Genomic DNA, 19829 nt, shown 5'->3' with positions numbered 1-19829 from the left:
TAATAGCCATGAAAGGGGAAATATATGTCATCCATATTTTGTTGGATGGTGGCTCATGCCTTTAATCCTAGCAACTCTGGAAGCTGAGATCTTAATATCACAGTTCCAAACCAGCCTAGACAGGAAAGTTATGAAACTCTTATCTCTACTGAAAAGCCAGCAGTACAGTTATGGCTCAAGAGTTAGAGCACTAGCCTTGAGCAAAAATGTTTAATGACAGTGAACAGGTCTTGAGTTCAATCCCCAGAACTGACATTTTTAAAAAACAACTCATTATCTCTATTTTCATAGGTAAAGACAGCTGGATCAATGTTTCCAAGACAATCAAATATGTTTAATATTCATAGGTATGCATGTATGGAATTTACTCCCTCCATCTGAGGATAGATTAACCAACCAGAAGATTCTGTGTGATAAAGCTCTAACCCTGATGTGTGCTCCTGTGGGAGACCAGGGAGACCTTTCTTAAGTTCTAAGTCAGACTCACCTGTGTTCACAGCCCTAGCTGTGTGACCTTGAGCCAGAGTCTCAGCTTCTCTAGTGTTAGCCTAGCCCAAGCTCCCACACGTCCGCTTCTGCAACTGCAGATGTAGGAACAGCATCATTTTTCCTCAAAGTTGCATGCTAGGGACAACATGTGAAAAAAATACCAGGCCTAGATAGTTGTTCAATACTTGCTCATTTCTTTCCTGAACTGCCTTCTACCAGCCATTTGGTCTCAGTTTATGGAGCTTTAAAGTTAGAGTAACATCTGCTTAACAAATGCATTATTTCTTTGTGTCAAAAGAATTACATAATACATTCTAAGCCAAAGCTAAATCACTTAAGTATTAAAACAGTATTCAGTTTCTTTCGTAATAGTGCTTTGGAGAGTAGGTGTCAGATAGGTGGCTACTTTCGGATTTGAGCCTTAAAATCTTTATTGTGATGATAACGCCTCTTAAAAATAACTGTCTCATGTATGTATTACCCTCAAGGTTAGAACTAAGTAATGGACATAATAAACAACTAATTTTGAAATTAACTACATTTGTTAGCTATGAGAATTAGCTATCATTGTTAAGCATGAACTTAAAAGTATAAGATGCAGTGTTCTTTCTGAAAATTGGGCAATGTCCAGCACTTGATTCATGGCTTAGGACTTAGGCATCACATATATTCAGAAAGAAAATAGGAAATCATGTGAAATTATCTTCCTCTCTGATCTTTCCAGAGGGCCAGGTATATGTGAGCTACACACCATAACTTTAAATGAAAACTTGTCTCCTATTGGGTTTCAAAGTTTCTGCTGAGTTTACCTTAGATGGAAATGTAATGCATCATTACTTAATTGGAGAGAAAGCACACATGCTTTGGGACTGAGATGCTTAGAACTTGATATTCCTAAAAATGATCCAAGGGTGCTAGTGGAGCTTGAACAGTGAATAATCTCTTGAATCTCCAAATCTCAAGGAATTTTATAAATTATACTTTGTGTGGGGCTACAAATACCACTTTCTCTCCTGTCCATAATGGCACCACTTACTGAGCCCCTGCACTGTGGTAAACAAGTTCTCACATGATCTCATTGACTCCTTGCCTTGGACTTACTAAGTAAATATAATTACTGTTTGGCAGATGGGGAAAATGATCATTAAGCGATTTTTAAAAAACTAATGCCACAAGAGTCTCACTTAGAGACTGAACAGTAAGTCTGTCTTGTTTTTAGTAAATATTTATGAAGGACAGTTATTCAAATGCAAATCCAGGTTCTAAGTTATCTTATCACAATATTGCTGTATCGCTATTGGCAATCGTTATCTTATTAATTCCGACCCCATTGGTTTAAAACATTCAAACAAACATTTGACAAAAATTGGCTGTTGCAACAATGAGAAGTACAAGTTGTCATGTCCAAAACAAGCTTTACAACGTCGGTGGGGGGGGGAAAGGGGGGGAAGGAGAAGGATTGGGGTTGGGGGGGAGGGGGGAGGCTGGGAAGGGATGTGAAGGGTAAACACAGGAGGAGGCTGCAATGCTTGGTAAGAAATGTACGCGTTATCCTGCCCATGTAATTGTAACTCCTCTGTACAGTATGTTCACAAATAAAATAAAATTAAATTAAAAAAAAATTGGCTAACACACAAAAAATGGGGGTTGTAGTCTCTGGTTTCTCTTCACTAAGGGGAATGCATTTGAGATTCTTTTCTTTTCCTCTGCTCATATCAGTACTTCTTATCTTTTTTTTAGTGGTAGAGTTAAAACATTAAACAACTTGATCTTGGCCTTAGAAGACAATCTCTGGCATTCCTCCTATCCTTGGGTGTTTGGGAATGTAATGCCCTGGCTCCTGAATTTTCATAGGATTTTGCTTTCTCACCCTCTGTCACATCTAATTGAACTTCGAGGGTCTTGCTCATCATTTCAGTCAGTATCATAAGTGTAGTCACCTGGAGAGGTACTCGGTTATGTCCACATGGCCAGGTGCCTGACTGTCTCAACGTACAGTAGAAAACAGGGGATGCGGATGACTAAACTGAGTTGAGGGGAGCTTCAAAGGATTTGAAGATGGGCAGAAGAATTACCTGATCGAGAGATTTTTTTCTGTCTCTACTCTGAGTTTAAGGCTGATAAACTCTGTGCGTGCGTGCATATGAACACACGTACACTCATGTACCAATACTGGAACTTGAACCCAGGGCCTTGAACTCTCACTTAGCATTTTTCTCTCAAGGCTGGTACTCTACCACTTGAGCCATAGTTCTACTTCCTGTTTTAAGCTAGTTAATTGGAGGAGTCTCTCAGGTTTGAATTTCTCTGCCTAGCCTGTCTTCTAACCCAGATCCTCAGACCTCAGCCCCCTGATTAGCTAGGATTACAGACATGAGCTGCTAGCACCTGGTCAGGATGGTAGAATTATTATTTTTTCTTCTTTGTCGGTCACAGGACTTGAACTTGGGGCCTGGGTGCTGCCCCTGATCTCTTTTTGAGCCACAGCGCCATTCCTGGTTTTCTGGTAGTTAACTGGAGATGAGTCTCATGGACTTTGTTGCCAGGCTGGCTTCAAACTGCAATCCTCAGGTCTCAGCCTCCTGAGTAGCGAGGATTACAGGTGTGAGCCACCAACGCCCAGCAGACTGGTAGAATTCCTAATGTCTAGATCTGTGTTGTATTAAGTTCTATATATTTCTGGGTTCTGCAGTGGTTGATAACAGTGGTTGATGCCTATGCAGTTGGTACACTAATTCAGCTACTTTCCCTTTGGTAGGTTTCAGGTTGGTAAGGATGTCCCTGGCTTAGTTTCAGAGTAAGCACGGATTGGAATTGAAGGGAAAGAAACCTGTAGAAAACTTTCTGTAACCAGGAGTGGCCACCCCATCTCTAATACTAGAAGCAGTTCGGGAGCATTCATTCGAACTACCTCATGTATGCGTCCTATGAATGCTGCTTTCTCCAACAGAAATCCAGAGGGGAGAATAAATCATGGTGAATAATCCAATAGCCTTGCTCAGACCATGACAGCACACCTCAATTTAATCACATGTCTGCATCAGCAGTCACTGGGAGGGGCTGTGGGGCTCTAATGATGGTGGCTAATATTCTCAGCTGCAAGAGAACACACTAGTGTCTGGCATTTGAAACCTTTAAAGTGTGAGCAAACACAAAAATTATGGCTGCCAACAGGTAAGTTTCAGGTTCTAAATGATAAGCATGTATTTCACTCATTTTTGTTCTCTCTCCCTCTTCCATTTCTCTTTCACACTCCTACTCTGGCCTCCCTCTCTGGCCCTCCTTCATTTATTTATTGAACTAGATTGAACGAGAAGCAATTATTTTAGACAATCTTTCAGAAGAACTCCCAGAAATTTCCAGAATAAAAGAGGCAGTTACCACTGAGGAGCTTTCTGAGCTGCTGCATTCTCTGTGTCAGTACGAAGAGAGCGTGGAGAAGCAGCAACTATTACTGAGCCTACTTCTTCAGCGCATAAAGAATATCCAGAATGTTCCAGAAGGCCCAGAGGCCGTGGAAACTACCCCAGCCCTTCAAGAGATTTTGTCTATGCAAGAACGGTGTGACAGGTAAGATTTATGAAGAAGTATTGAGATTGTATTTGACAGTTTCCACTCACAATTTAGAAATTATCAGATTTACTAAAAGAAAATTTAGAGCCAGGCACTTGTGGCTCCTAGCTACTCAGGAGGCTGAGATCTGAGGACTGCAGTTTGAAGCCAGACCAGATAGGAAAGTCTGTGAGACTCTTATCTCCAATTAACCATTAAAAAGCCAGAAGTAGAACTGTGGCTTGAGTGCTAGCCTTGAGCACAAAAGAGCTCAGGGACAGTGCCCAGGCCCTGAGTTTAGGCCTCAGGACTAGCACACACACAAAAAGCTTAGAATAATAACGATACTACAGAATTGAGTAAAAAAACAAAAAAAGAAGCCAGGCACTCATGCATGTAATCCTAGCTACTCAAGAGGCTGAGATCTGAGGATCCTGGTTCAAAGCCAGCTGGGGCAGGAAAGTCCATGAGACTCTTATCTCCACTAAACCACTAGAAAACCGGAAGTAGTGCTGTGGCTCAAGTGGTAGAGCGCTTGCCTTGAGCTGAAGAGTGCAGGGACAGCACCCAGGCCCAGAGTTCAAACCCCACGACTGACCAAAAAAAAAAAAAAAGAGCCAGAAAAATTAATAATTATAAATAAAACAAGTATGCATTTTTCATCTTGATATTCCTAAGTGTCATTTCTTTTTGTTTCAGATATTCACCTATTTATTTTAGGACTGCTTGTAATTACAGGAAATTTTTAAAAATGGGGAAAAGTATAAAGTTAATATAAAAATCCACTTTGAATCTCTATTTAACCATCATTGATATGTCTTTTCTCATATTTTACTACAATTTTAACTAAATTGGGATTATAGTACACTGCTTTTTGTGATATGAACACTTGATCAGTATATCTTGTCTTTTATTTATGCCATTAAATGTTAATTTAAGAATATCTCTATAAGGCTGGGAAGGTGGCTCAGTGGTAGAGCGCTTGCCTTGCATGCCTGAGGCCCTGGGTTCAATTCCTCAGCACCATATAAGCAAAAAGAAAAAAGCCGGAAGTGGCGCTGTGGCTCAAGTGGTAGAGTGCTAGTCTTGAGCTGAAGAGCTGAGGAACAGTGCCCAGGCCCAGAGTTCAGGCCCCACGACCGGAACCCCCCCCCAAAAAAAAAGAATGTCTCTATAGGACTGAGAATGTGGCTCAGTGGTAGAGTGCTTGCCTAGCATGCATGAAGGCCCAGGTTCTGTTCCTCAGTACCACATAAACAGAAAAGGCTGGAAGTGATGCTGTTGCTCAAGTGGTAAAGTACTAGCCTTGAGCAAAAGAAGCTCAGGGACAGTGAATGCCCAGGCCCTGAGTTCAAGCCCCAGGACTGGAAAAACAAAATCTATAGTATTCTGTCATATGTGGCTTATGTCTATAAATCCTAGCTACTCAGGTTGAGGCCTGAGAATTCTGTGTCAAAGCTAGTCGATGCAGAAAAGACTGAACTATGAGGCTCTTTATCTCCAATTAACCAGCAAAAAGCCAAAGGTGGAGGTATGATTCAAGTGGTAGAGCTCCAGCCTTGAGAGAAAAGGGCAATTGAGAGCATAAGAGGCTGAGAGCAAGCCCTTGTACTAGTAAAAGTAAAAAAAAACCTTTATATGTAATTATGTTCTGTTTATGAGATTTATTCTTATGTCCAATCTCTTATTTCCATATGTGATGAAGTGATTGAGAAAGACAACAAGAAGTAGAAAGGTTGAGTCAATAGACTTAATAGTTCTATGGCTAGAAATGCTCTGAAGAAAAAACTTGTTTTCTTTCTAGCACATTGACTAAACTCTCACGGAGTAGAGGTCAAGTAGTTCTCCAGCTGGGATTTTGGTAATTCATTTCTGATACCATCAAGAGATAGCTTAGCTTCCACATTTTGAGGGCTTAGTCCCACAGGCCACCCTCAGTCCCAGGTTGCAAATTGTTACCTATATTTCACAACAAATGGCTGCTGGGTTCGGTTAATTTGCTAGAGTGGCTCACAGAAACACATACACTGGCTTATTAATAAAAGATACAATAAGGGGGAAAAAGATACAATAAAGGGCTAGAGGCATGGTTCAAGTGGTAGAATGCCAGTCTAGTCACCTGGCTGTCTCCCTTGGCAACCAGTCCTCATTCTGATGCTTTTGAGGAGCCTACTATGAGCCACTTTGTTAGAACAGATGATCTTATCATTCAGGAAATGACAAAGGTCCATAGAGTTCTATGTCAGGAACCAGGGCAGCAGGATAACATTAAAGCAATTCTCCTTGCACCCCTTCCTATATGAGCCTTAGGAGTTCTGGCTCATCCACCAGGGCAGAGACTCTGTGTGTGTATGTCTGTGTGTGTGTACACATACATAGGGTGTGTGTGTGTGTGTGTGTGTGTGTGTGTGTGTGTGTGTGTGTGTGTGTGTGTGTGTGTGTGTGTGTGTGTGTGTGTGTGTGTGTGTGTGTGTGTGTGGTATAAGAAATACACATATATACACATTTCTTATTATATTACATCACAGATAGCAAATAGTTCTTGGAAAGATTTTTATACACCTTTCCCATTACCACTGTTTGATATGTTATATCCATAACAAATGGGGTCAGTGGCAGAGAAAAAAGCTAGAGCCTCCCATTGACTCCAAGCACACCTCTTCCATTTGAGATCAAGGACTACATGGAACAATCCAGAGGACAGAGATGATGATTCGAATGTCAGGTGTGAAAGAGGGGGGTTAGGTTTAAATTTGGAGAAGTGTTTGATGGAATTATAGGAACTGCTGATTGCATATGTCATATGTAAAATCATGAAAAAGTAATATTTTTCTCTCAGGGGAAAATCATCTTTTTGTGAGCTCTGTAGACCTTTTGATAATTGTGCAAATGAGAGTATTTCACAGGGGAGCAAGACAATTATTTATTTTATTATTATTATTATGTAATTGTACTCAGGGATTTCAATTCCCTAAGTCAGGTTATGAATGCAACACTTCCTGAACACTGTCCGCCCTTGCTTTATTCTCCCGACAATTACATTTTGATGCTGTATTTTAGACTTTTACAGAAAGTTCTACAAAACAAGGAATTGGTACAGACTGAAATCCAAGAAAGACAGTCCTTCGCAAGGGAAATAATTGCTTTGAAGAGTTTATTTCAACAGATTACAGCTTCTTTCCAAAACATGGCACCCGTAGACCATCCAGAAAGGCCAGAACAAGTAGAGGTGAGTGAGGCAAGAATGCGAGAATGTGGCTGGCACTGGTACCCTGCCTCATATTTAAAGTATTTGGGGGCAGAGGGAACGTGGAGACGAAGAAGAGGAAGGCGCAGGCAGAGGCCCTCTGGATGGTGTGGGGAGAGGTAGGGGAGAAGAGGAGGGTGGGTGGAGAGTAGAGAACAGTTGAGAGCAGAGACGAGACCATCTTTGAAGCATGTTTGGTGGGTAGGGGCCTCGCACCACTTTTGGATAGCATGGGAGACACCACTCCTCACTCCCTTCCTAGAAAGTAAGTGACGCTGTGCCTCTGTCAAAGTCAGAGAACTCAGGGGAACTCCTGTCTTCAGAATGACCTCTTACTGCCATCCAGTAGTGACAATCAAATGGGATTTTCGGAAGTTTATTCAAGTGACAAGCCATTATAAACCAGAACTTGTGGGCATTAATGCTTAAAAAGGGAACTTGGGTGTGTGATCCATGACTGTAATCCCAGCTGCTCAGGAAGCATGGGTAAGGGATCCAAGCCCGGGCTGACAAGGGCAAAAATCAAGAGAGACCCTATCTGGAAAAAAACAAAGCAAAAAGGGCTGAGGCTTGGCTCAAGTGGTAGAGCACCTGTCTAGAAAGTGGGAGGTCCTGCGATTAGTTCCAAGTACTAAAAAGAGTGGTGAGGGGGAAGGGAGGGATGGAGCAAAGGAGTTTAATTGGTAAAGCATCTGCTTAGCAAGCATGAGGCCTTGAGTTCAAACCCCAGTATTGCCTAAAGAAAAAGAAAATAGCTGTGTGCTGGTGGCTCACACTTGTAATCCTGTCTACTTAGGAGACTGAGATAGGAAGATCAGGGTGTGAAGCCAGCCTGGACAAGAAAATCTATGAGACTAATCTCCAGTTAACTACAAAAAAAAAAGTCCAAGTGGAGCTGTGACTCAAGTGGTAGATTGTTAGCCTTGAGCACAAAAGCTCAGGGACAGAATCCAGACTCTTGAGTTCAAGTCTCAGGATCAGCAGAAAAAGAGAGAGGGGGGGGGGGAGGGAGAAGGGGAGAAGGGAACTAGGGAACTTACTCTCTGCACTCCTGGAACCATTCTTTATGGGACAGATGTCTCTGTAGCTCAGATACCCAGACCTCCAGCCCACCTGTGTCCAGATGTCACTACTCTTTAACCCCCCACTGCTGAGAATGAAGAACAAGACTGGTTAAATTAGAACCATCCTTCAGGGCTCTGATTCACTGCCTCACAGCAAAAACAGTGGTACTCAGCAGTAACTGTAAAAACTAAACAACCCAAAAGCCAGAGTGAAGTCAAGAAGTATTTTTCCACTTGATCTTTGGGAAAGTCCTAAACAAATGAGTTTCTCCTTTGTAATTACTGCAGGAGAACAGAGATTGGATTTTGTTTCTAGGCCACAACCAATGGACTATTTGTTCTGGCTTCTTTTATCTCCTCTAGCGGGCATTCTTTGGGTGGAACTGGAACCCTCCCTTTTAGAAAGAATTGGGGCTCTGCTGAGCTGTCTAATTACATGAAACAGACACTTTTCCTTCAAGCTGGGGGCTTTTAGTAGCCTTGACTCATTGTGATGATAATGTAGGAAGTAAAAATCGCAACAATTAATAACAACAGCAAAAGAACTTCTTTGAAACTTTTGCTACTTGTAGCCTTTTAGATCAGGACTGCAAGTGAGATCCAGTTAAATACTAGAGGCACTTTAGAAGCAGGTGATGTTGTAATATCTTTTTGCCACAATGATCTGACACTATGAAGAGATATCAAGTTTTAATTCTTACAAATTAGGAGGCATCATCTGACCAGGCTGAGCTCTCTCAGCTTGTGTCATTCAAAGTTTGCTCACTTAAATCTTGAGGCTGGAAAGCTGCTCTGGCTTTTTAGAGCAAAACTTCCCCTCCTTACCTCCAGTACTAGGAGCGTTGAAAGTCTTTGGATATTTTTTTTAGGAGCTTCAGAGCATTCTTAAGAGAGGGAAGCTGTCTTTGGAGAACATTATGGAAAAGCTGCGAATCAAGTATTCTGAAATGTACACCATAGTCCCTGCAGAGATGGATTCCCAAGTGGAGGAGTGCAGAAAAGCTCTCGAAGACCTGGATGAGAAGGTAATACTAATGTATGAATGCAGGTTAGTGCTGATCGGGCCAGATGATTACACAGGAGAAAAATACGCTTTCATGTCACATTTTCAACTACCCTGATTTCAGCTCCAGCTGGTTGTGATCAAATTTGGTTAAAATGAACAGTTTGTGTATTGAATACAGAGGGGAAGATGCTTGAAAGAAGGAGTCTCGATAACAGAATATTAGATCATTTGTAGTTTTTTTTGGTGGAGGTGCTTAGTTTTTCTTTTGTGTTTAACAGTAGTTTACGTAGTTTACTTGGCTTTTTGTTGTCTTATTGTCATTTACTGTACAACTGCTTAAAAGCTTTAGAAGTTAATAATACTTGGACTTAAAAATGTATTCCCCCTAGGGGCTGGGAAGTTGGCTCAGTGGTAGAGCGCTTGCCTTGCATGCCTGAGGTCCTGGGTTCAATTCCTCAGCACCACATAAGCAAAAAGAAAAAAGCCGGAAGTGGTGCTGTAGCTCAAGTGGTAGAGCGCTAGCCTTGAGCTGAATAGCTGAGGGACAGTGCCCAGGCCCAGAGTTCAGGCCCCACGACTGGACCAAAAAAAAAAAAAAATGTATTCCCCCCAAAACTCTTTGAAATGACATCAAAGGGTAGTAAGAATAAAAAAATATACAACTCATTGGGAATAGTGTTTAACAAATAGCACATTCGGAATAGTACTTAGCATATAGTACCTGCCCGATGATGGTGTTACTAAAACGTTCATAAGTACACATAGACAAATGTTTATATCTGTGTGGCCCGTTTCAGTGACATGGTAGAAGGTCTTATAGGACCAGAGACATAGTAGCTTAGCAACATGGACAGGTTTTCTGAGGAAAAATGGAACCCCAGTAAAAAGTATGTAACTTCCTAATACCTGTTTATAAAAAATCGCTTTGGTTTAATGTACAAGATAACCTGTTAGATACTTTCATGAGGATTATCTACTATTGGTTTTATTTTAAGAGACAGAGAAATGTTTTTAGAGAAATGAAAGGTTATTCTCATGAGTATTTTATGTAAAAATCCCTACAAAGTAAGTTAATAAAATAAAAATCAGTCTTTGAAATTCAAGATTAAGCAGGGTGCTGTGGCTCATGCCTACAAGCCTAGGTACTCAGAACACCGAAATTCAAAGCAAGCATAGGCAAAAAAAGCCCATAAGACTCTTACTTCTAACTAACTAGCAAAAAGCCAAAATGGAGGTATAGCTTAAATGGTTGAGCTCTAGCCTTGAACAGAAATAGCCAAGAGAGAGTAGGTGACCTTGAGTTTCAAGCCTTAGTACTGGCAAAAACCAAACAAAAAAAAAATTGAAGCTTTGTTAACTTGTGAATTATTCCGAGTTCCTTATTTCCTGTATCATGTCACATTTGCCATGTATCTAAATAGTATGTTTCTTCCAGGAGAATACTTTCCAAAAATATCAGACAACTTCCTTTTGTGATCATTTGTTACATAGCCAGAAGGAATAAAATCATATAGAATCAAAATAAGAGTTTTAAAAGTAATAATCATGATTATAGTATACTCTGTGGAATAAAAACCTGATTCCAAACGTATTAGCTGCCAGTGGTGAATAGAGCCTGGGATAGAGTCTGGAGATTTGAAGACTTTTTGGAAAGTCTAGCCACAACCTTGTGTGACCTCTACATGTCATTTAGCCTGGGTTTCATTTTCTGCATCTGTATACTTGCCTTCATGGGATAGTTTTAGTCTCATTGGTCATATTAATGTGGTGCAGATTAAAGTATTAGGCAAAAGCATATAATATTAGTTGGTAATTTGTTGGCTACTTGGACATTGCCTTATCGTCACAGCTTCAGAAAACAAGAACAGAAATGAATCAGGCATTTAGGAACATGAGACATTCACCATTCATTTATTGTCTTTCCTAGCACAAGTAATTTTCTTAAGGAAATCACCTAGATAAAAAAAATTACATTGCCTGCAGCTAGATTTCTTCTTTGCTCAAGGCTGATATTCTACCATGAGCAGCTAGATTTTTGATTGCAAGGAAAACACATACTAGAAACAGTCATATAGAAAAATTAAAGTGTCTCCATCTTAGAAAATCTCCACTTTGAGGAGATTGTTTTATGCAAATGAATATTAAGGTGGAAATCTTGCTTTTAAGCTGCCTTGAGAATAAGTTTGGTTTTATTAAAAACAGACAAGGCCAGGCACCAGTGGCTCACACCTGCATTCCTAGCTACTCAGGAACCTGATATCTGAGGATCATTGTTCAAAGCCAGCCTGAGCAGGAAAGTCCATGAGACTCTTATCTTCAATAAACCACTAGAAAAAAACCAGAAGTGGTGCTGTGGCTTAAGTGGTAGAGCTCTTTTGCTCAAGGATAGCACTCTACCAGTTAAGCCCTACCTCTACTTTCAGTTGTTTCTGGCCATTAATTGGCAATGAATCTTACAGGCTTTCCTGCCCTGGCTGGCTTTGAACCTCAATCCTCAGATCTCAGTTTCCTGAGTAATGAGGATTACAGGAATAAGCCATCAGCGCCCAGTATGAATTGTATTTTCTTAAAATTAATTAATGTATAGATGGCATTTAAAAGATCAGGTAAACACATTGCCATTCCATAGCTAGTGATCTACCCTGTCATGAATGCATTTGCTGGTATGATGTGGAATTATTTTCTTCAGACCTTCCAAGTTTATGCAAGTACTGGTTTTGTTGTTTGATCCTGGGGATGGAGAACAGAAATCCTTGGTAAGCCCAGCATGACTTTTCTCATTTAACAGATCAGCAGTGAAGTCTTGAAGAGTTCACCGTCCTACGTAATGAGCAGGAAAATAGAGGACATTAATCATGGGCTCCAGCTTGTTGAAAAGTTGCTGCAGCAGAAAAGCAAAAACATGGAGATGGCTCAAGAAATCCAAAAGGTAATGCCTTCCTGTCACTCAGCTCAGCAACTGCAGTCTCTGATCTACTGCACACACACACACCATTCCACCCTCAATTGATCATCCCAAGGTGAGGTCTTTAGACTCACTTGCATCTCTGAGACCCTAAGCCACATCTGTAGTATTGGTGATGAGAAGTCACCCACAGGGCCTGAGAGAGAAGGGTTTACATTGGAGAATGAGTCTCAAAGTTTTGCAGGGTAGGCACATGCTTGACTCCTCAGAGTCTCTGAAGTAGGGTTTCCACAGAAAGGACAGTAAGGATCTTATATTGGGAAGAGTTTTCAATAGCCCGCTTTAAAACCAAATGTTTATCTCATTACTTTTTGTGAAATTAGGACAGTATTGGCCTTACTTGTTGTGATTAATCTCTAGAAAATGTCCTGGTCTTTTGTTCCCTTGCAGCTAATTTTCCTGAAACAGATTCTGCCTGTTACAGGTAGAAGAACTCAGAAAAAGTGGTTTTGGGTTTAGATTACAAATAGTTATTATTTAAGTAGCTTTTCCTCATGCAAATACTTTGTAAGAACAAGGTCATTACGTCATCTACCATGACATCTTCACTTAAATCAACTTACAATTTCCTTCTCCAGAAAATGTGGGATGAGCTGGATCTCTGGCATGCCAAGCTAAATGAGCTGGATTCTGAAGTTCAGGACATTGTTGAACAGGACCCGGGTCAAGCTCAAGAATGGATGGATAACTTGATGATTCCTTTCCAGCAGTATCAGCAAGTATCACAAAGAGCAGAAACCAGAACCTCTCAGTTAAATAAGGTGAGACTGCAATAGCTGATAGTTCAGAGATAGGTTGAAACCAAAAACAAACAAAGGTGGGCGCTGGTGGGTTATGCCTGTAATCCTAGCTACTCAGGAGGCTGAGATCTGAGGATTCCAGTTCAAAGCCAGCCCAGGCAGGAAAATCTGTGAGACTCTTATTTTCAACTAGCTACCAGAAAACTAGAAGTAAAGCTGTGGCTAAAAGTAGTAGAGCATTAGCCTTGAAGTGAAGATCTCAGGGGTAGTGCCCAGGCCCTGAGTCCAGCCCCAGGACTGAAAAAAAAGAAACACACACACACACACACACACACACACACACACACACACACATACACGACTGAAAAAAAAGAAAAATACACACACACACACAAAAAATATTCAGAGGCCTCCAGTTCTCTTTGAATTACCAGCTACATTTGCTGAAGTTCATGCTGTGTGGTAAGCTCCCATGGGCACTGAGGAAAACAGAATTCCAGTAGAGATACAGGTCTGATTGGATAAGCAGAACCAAGAAGCTAAAAGTCAGAGCACTGCTGGAGGCCAGGCAAGTGCTGAGATTCACTAGGTACATGAAGAGCAGAGATAGGTATTCATGGGCAATCTAGGCAGGGAGTGAGCCTTGGGAAAGGCTGCCCTTTGGGAACAAAATCCCTCTACTCCATTCTAAATAATGCTGCTGTGGTATGGTGAGGTCTGAGTATCATCTATCAAGGATAGGATCCCAGTCTTAAAGGAAGTGGGCTATCACAGGGCAAAGTCCTGAGCAGGAAGAACTACAGGCCATGACCAGAGAGAAGTTAATGTGAACTAGACTAGTTGAGGCCCATAGAACTTAATACATTTCCCCCATGGTCAGGATTGTGGAAGCATGTTAGCCTGGAACCAAAGTGCTAGTGTTGTCAGCCATGGGGACGAGATCTTCAAGGCGTGGCATATCACCGACAGCAGCTAGCTTCTTCATTCAGGAGTCATTCACCTCCTGTAACCAGAATCCATCTAAGTTTGTACTGCATTTCTCTCCCAGGCCACGATTAAGATGGAGGAATATAGTGATCTTTTGAAGAGCACAGAGGCTTGGATAGAAAATACTAGTCATTTGTTGGCCAATCCTGCCCCCTGCGAGTCTTCAAAGACCCTGAGTCACCATGCCAGTACCCTCCAGGTAAGCTCTCTGAGGTTTTCTGTGAATGAGAGAGCTCCGGTCAAGGGATTCTCTCACTAGCACCATGGGCTTTTTCCTCCTCTGAAAAACAACCTTATGGCTGGCTACTCATACCAAGAGGTGGAAGGAAACACAGGCTAGGTGCAGGCTTTAGTCAGGGATTTTGGAGACCAGAATAGAGTTCTGTATGTTTCTTGTCGTGACTTTTTAGATAATTTTGTGTGTGTCTTCCATGGGCCTCAGTTTCCCCCATCTGTGAAGTGAGAATGTTGCACTGGCTGGCGTTGATGGATTTGACTGATAGAATTCTAACAAGCCTCCCCTCCCTCACCCCCTGCTCAGTTATTCTTTGGTCACCTCTGTCATCCTCTCCTTTAAAAACCAGTAGGAATGTGAATCTGATGGGATAGTCAGGTCATCAGTGAAGTTATGGAACATGGCCAAGGTCATCCTGTGGCTGTGTGATCAATCACGAGTATTTGATGATGAGCCCCTCATAGTAGAGAGTCTCTCTCTGCTACTGGCTTGAAGAAGAAGCCATATTGGCTGCAAGTAACCTGCAGCCATTATGGGGTGGGGGAAGGAAAAATTTAGATTTGTAAGTTATTTGTAAAACATTCTAAAAACTACATGACTGTCTACATGATTTACAAGTTTTTCTCACAGTCTGTGGCTTAGCTTTATCAGTGTCTTTCAGAAAGCAGATGTTACTGACTTGCATGAAATCCAGTCTATCAATATTTATCCTTTCTGTGTTATCCTTTTATGCTGTAAGAAATTTTTACCCAACTCAAGACCCACAAAGATATTTTTCTGCTATTTTCTAGAAATTTGGTAGTATCACTTCTTAGGTATGTGATCCATTTCATGTTAGTTGTATATGGTGTGAGTCAGGATGGAGATTTTGTTTTTTCTCAGTTGTCCCAGCACCATTTATTAAAACAATTGTCATATTAACACCATGTTGAAAATTCATTAGATTCATATATGTAGGTCAGTTTCTGGTTTTCTCTTCTGTCTGTTGATCTGTGTGGCTAATCTTTTGCCTTTATGACAGTTGGATGATTGTCATAATAATGGTAAACCTTAAAATCAAATAGCATGACTTTTATAACTTCTTACTCAAATTTGGTTAAGTTTATTCTTTGTGTTTTCCTGTAACTCTTAGAATCAACCTATATCTGTATAGAGGTCTGTTGGAATTTTGGTCTTCTTTTGCTTCATTCAGCAATGCTTTATAGTTCTCAGTATATAGGTCTTGCATTTATTATAAAATTAATTGCACAGGGGGGAGGGGGGAGGCGGGGAAGGGAAGTGAAGGGTAAACAAAGGAGGAGGCTGCAATGCTTGGTAAGAAATGTATGCATTATCCTGCCCATGTAATTGTAGCCCCTCTGTACAGTATGTTCTCAAATAAAATAAAATACAATTAAAAAAAAATTAATTGCACAGCATTTTACATTCTTGATGCTATTGTAAAAGTTGCTGTTAGCAAAAAGCATTGGATTTAAGTTTGAGTTTTCTTTGACTTCCACTAGGACCATTAATACACAATTTTAAATAATCATATTAATGTTAGAGATATTTTTATTAAAGTTCTGCTTGAGCAGAAATGTGAACAAATGTAAATCTGTTCTGAGTTAAATTTTAGTCAGTTTGTTTCATTATCTTGGTTTTGTTTTGCAGTGATAGGGCGCAGTGTTTCATTTTCTTTCTCGTCCATATTTCTCTTATCTAGATGGCTTTGGAAGATTCAGAACAGAAGCACAATTGCTTACATTCAATTCTCATGGATCTAGAAGACTTGTCAGTCATTTTTGAAACAGATGACTTAATACATTCCGTACAAGAGTTAAGCTCTCAGGTAGCAGCTTTACAACAGCAGATAATGGAAAGCCTTCCACATGTTCAGCGAATGGCAGATGTAAGTTTGTACCACAAAGATGTGAATGATAGACAAATGGGGAGGAACTCAAAGGTGCAGTGATTTTGTGCCTCTGATCATAGAAAATAATATTTATCAAAATAAAAAAAATAGAATAGGCAAAGATGGCTCATGCTTGTAATCCTAGCTACTCAGAAGGCTGAGATCTGAGGATTGCAATTCAAAGCCAGCCAGGACAGGAAAAGTTTATGAGATTCTTGTCTCCAATTAATCAGCAAAAAACACAGCTGTGGCTCAAGTAGCAGAACACTAGCCATGAACAAAAAAGCTCAGGGACTGGGTTGGGAAGGTGGCTCAGTGGTAGAGTGCTTGCCTTGCATGCATGAGGCCCTGGGTTCGATTCCTCAGTACCACATAAGTAGAAAAAGCTGGAAGTGGTGCTGTAGCTCAAGTGGTAGAGCACTAGTCTTGAGCTGAAGAGCTGAGCGACAGCGCCCAGGCCCAGAGTTCAGGCCCCACGATGGACCAAAAAAAAAAGTTCAGGGACACCACGAGCATAAAAAAAACAACAAAACTTATACTGCTTATTATGTCCCACCCACATAAATAACACTTATTATTCTTGAATTCTGTTTTATCTTACTTTGCAACCTATAATGCAAAGAAGAAAGCATACTTCCTAATTCATCCAGAAATGGCCAGTCTAGAGAGAGAAAAGTCTTTATCAAATAAGCTCATGGTTATCTGTCAAAGAGCAGATACTGTTGAATTAGTATCAGTGTGGTGGCTCAAGCCTATAATCTTAGATACCTGGGAAGTAAAAAGAGACTGAAACTGGAGGCTAGCCGGGCAAAATAATTTTTTTGCAAGTCTATCTTGTCCAGTGACTGGGCGTGGCTGGGCGTGGTGGCACGCGCACACTTGTTATTCCAGCTATGGGAGAAGCACGCTAACTGGCCACCATGGAAAGCATCTACTATCACCACAACAGGGAAAGCACAAACAGGAGGCTCACAGTCTGGGCCAACCTGGCAAATGAGAGCCTACCTAAAAAAATAACCGATACAAGAAGGGTTGGTGGAGTGGTTTGTGTGGCAGAGTTGCATCCTAACAAGTTGAAGCCATGAACTCAATCCCCAGTACTGCCAAAAAGACATTAGTAAGTAAAACATTGATTAGGAAAGAGAGAATTGAAATAGTAACCCCTAAGTCTTCATTCACCCATAGCCAATATTTACTAAGGAGATGCTGTGACACGATGCCACAATTTTTTAAATTCATTTTGGATTTGTTGGAGTCATAAGGCTTTTACTTAAAGTCACCTCGTACAGCAGCTTCACTTAGAATTCTGTGTGTGAGTGTGTACACATACACATGCATGCGTGCACGTGCGTGCATATACATGCTGTATTTGGGGCTTATACTTAGGCCCCCTATTCTCTCTTGACCTTTTTTGCTCCAAGCTGTCATTCTACCATTTGAGCCACACCCCTACTTCTTGTTTTTGTTTTTGTTTTGTTTTACTGGTTAAATCGGAGTTAAGTTATTAGATTTTTCTTCTTGGACTGGCTTCCAACTGCCATCCTCATATCTCAGCTTCCTGAGTAGCTAGGATTACAGGTGTGAGCCATATTGTTATAGCAGTACTTGCTTTTGCTTATTTTTGCAGCAGTTTCACTTTATGGTTCTGGGCTGGGTGTGGACATAAATGAACTTGGATAGAAGAAATAACCACTTAACATGTGATCTGTGGTTTAAATAAATTGAAAAAGGTTATAAAGTAATTTGGAGGCATTTTGCTTGGGTAGTTTAGTAGGGAGGGTGATAAGAAATCCTGATGGTTTTCCAACTCCTTGTGTGTTCGTTTCTCAAGGGTAACTTTCTCATTTTACTTATACTGATGGGAATTTTTTAAGTGTCAGACCATTTGTAGTCAAGTAAGCACCTTCCAGAGATAAATCTAAAGACTCTGTAAATAATAGAGTTTATTTAAAAAAAAAAAAAAAAGATTGGCTTGAATGCATACTACCTTTGTTCTCATGAGTAATTGAAAATTGGTTCCAAGATTATCTTTCGTAACAAAGTATAAGCAATGCTTTGTAATATTATGTGCTAGTAATAGAACGTATTTCTTGAAGCCATACACTGTGTAGCACTGATTTTTTTTATGACATATAAGTAGCAAACTTTCTTTGATTTAATATGAGAATAGAGTCAACAGAAATACTTGTGTGTGGGAGTGTGTTTTGTGTGTTGAGACTGGGGCTTGAACTCATTGCCTGGGCTCTGTCCTTTAGCTTTTTCCCAATCATATCTGGTACTCTACCAGTTGAGCCACATCTCCACCTCTGGGCTTTTGGTGGTTAATTGGAGATAAGAGTCTCACAGACTCCTGCCCAGGCCTGGCTTCCAACCTTGATCCTCAGATCTCAACTTCTGGATAGCTAGGATTACAGATGTGAGCCACCAGAACCCAGCTAATAGTTTTGTGAATAATAGATCACTAGTGTACTTATTTTTTAAATTCTAGGATGTGGTTGCTATTGAATCTGAAGTAAAATCAATGGAGAAGAAAGTTTCCAAGATCAAAGCTATCCTGTTATCAAAAGAAATATTTGACTTTCCACCTGAAGAACATCTTAAGCATGGAGAGGTAAGCAGACACCATATTACAGTTATTTCCTCACCAGGCACTGGCAGGTCACATCTGTAATCCTCACTACGCAGGAGGCTGAGATCTGAGGATCATGGTTTGACACCAGCTCAGGCAGAAAAGTCCATGAGACTCTCATCTCCAATTAACTACAAAAAAAAAAAAAAAAAGCCAGAAGTAGAGCTGTGGCTCAAGAAGTGGTTCCGGGACAGCACCGGCTCTGAGTTCAAGCACCAGGACACCAGGACACACACACACACACACACACACACACACACACACACACACACACACACACACACACACACACACACACACACACACACACACACACACACACACACACACACACACACACACACACACACACACACACACACACACACACACACACACACACACACACACACACACACACACACACACACACACACACACACACACACACACCACGTTTTTTTTCTCATCATAGAGTAATTGCAAAATAAGATTGGGAAATAGATGCCAATGTAATATGAATAATATTCTAAAGCATAGTCATTGGATTAGCTATGTAAAGATAATTTTCCTGATGATTCCTTTGTTTCTTAAGTCCTGCATCTAAGTCAGGTAGCAGGAGGCTTCTGTTCCCAGTGACTGCGCCTACTGGCCTTGTGACTGAGTGTATTTGTTCCATAAACTCTTTGGTGTCCGTGCATTGGTATTGAAATGATTACATTGGCCAGTTGCAGTGTAAATGGAAAGAGTCTAATTTATAGCAAACATACCCCCTCAGCCTAGTGATTGAAAGCATGTACTGGGTTCTAATCTTGCCACTGACTCTTGCAATCTCACCTTACTGGGTTGTTCTAATTCCTGGGAACCTGACTTCCTTCCCTGTGAAATGGAGGTTAGGATAGTTCCTTCCTACAATGATGCTGAAGATTAAATGAAATGATTTAGATGGAGTATTTAGGAAAATGAACACTCTCTTCAAATTATTGCTATGGATCAGATTTAGTAAAGCAAAATATAATTAGATTTTTGGCACTCAAAACTCATC

General features: G+C 40.7%; 1 protein-coding gene across 6 annotated transcripts in view; it reads left to right on the top strand.

Annotated features, from left to right (window-relative positions):
- Syne2 (spectrin repeat containing nuclear envelope protein 2) overlaps positions 1-19829 on the top strand; it is a 310222-nt gene that overhangs the window by 177371 nt on the left and 113022 nt on the right. For all 6 annotated transcript variants that reach the window (XM_070032030.1, XM_070032022.1, XM_070032015.1 and 3 more), the window contains 8 exons: positions 3794-4059; positions 7102-7270; positions 9222-9377; positions 12147-12287; positions 12902-13084; positions 14112-14249; positions 15988-16173; positions 18665-18787. In XM_070032030.1, the coding sequence (XP_069888131.1) occupies positions 3794-4059; positions 7102-7270; positions 9222-9377; positions 12147-12287; positions 12902-13084; positions 14112-14249; positions 15988-16173; positions 18665-18787 (1362 nt within the window). The remainder of the gene's footprint in view (positions 1-3793; positions 4060-7101; positions 7271-9221; positions 9378-12146; positions 12288-12901; positions 13085-14111; positions 14250-15987; positions 16174-18664; positions 18788-19829) is intronic.

The sequence above is a fragment of the Dipodomys merriami genome, unplaced genomic scaffold (assembly GCF_024711535.1).
Source record: "Dipodomys merriami isolate MVZ:Mamm:240054 unplaced genomic scaffold, mDipMer1.0.p SCAF_1, whole genome shotgun sequence".
NCBI lineage: Eukaryota > Metazoa > Chordata > Mammalia > Rodentia > Heteromyidae > Dipodomys > Dipodomys merriami.
This window is presented reverse-complemented; position numbering and strand designations above follow the sequence as displayed.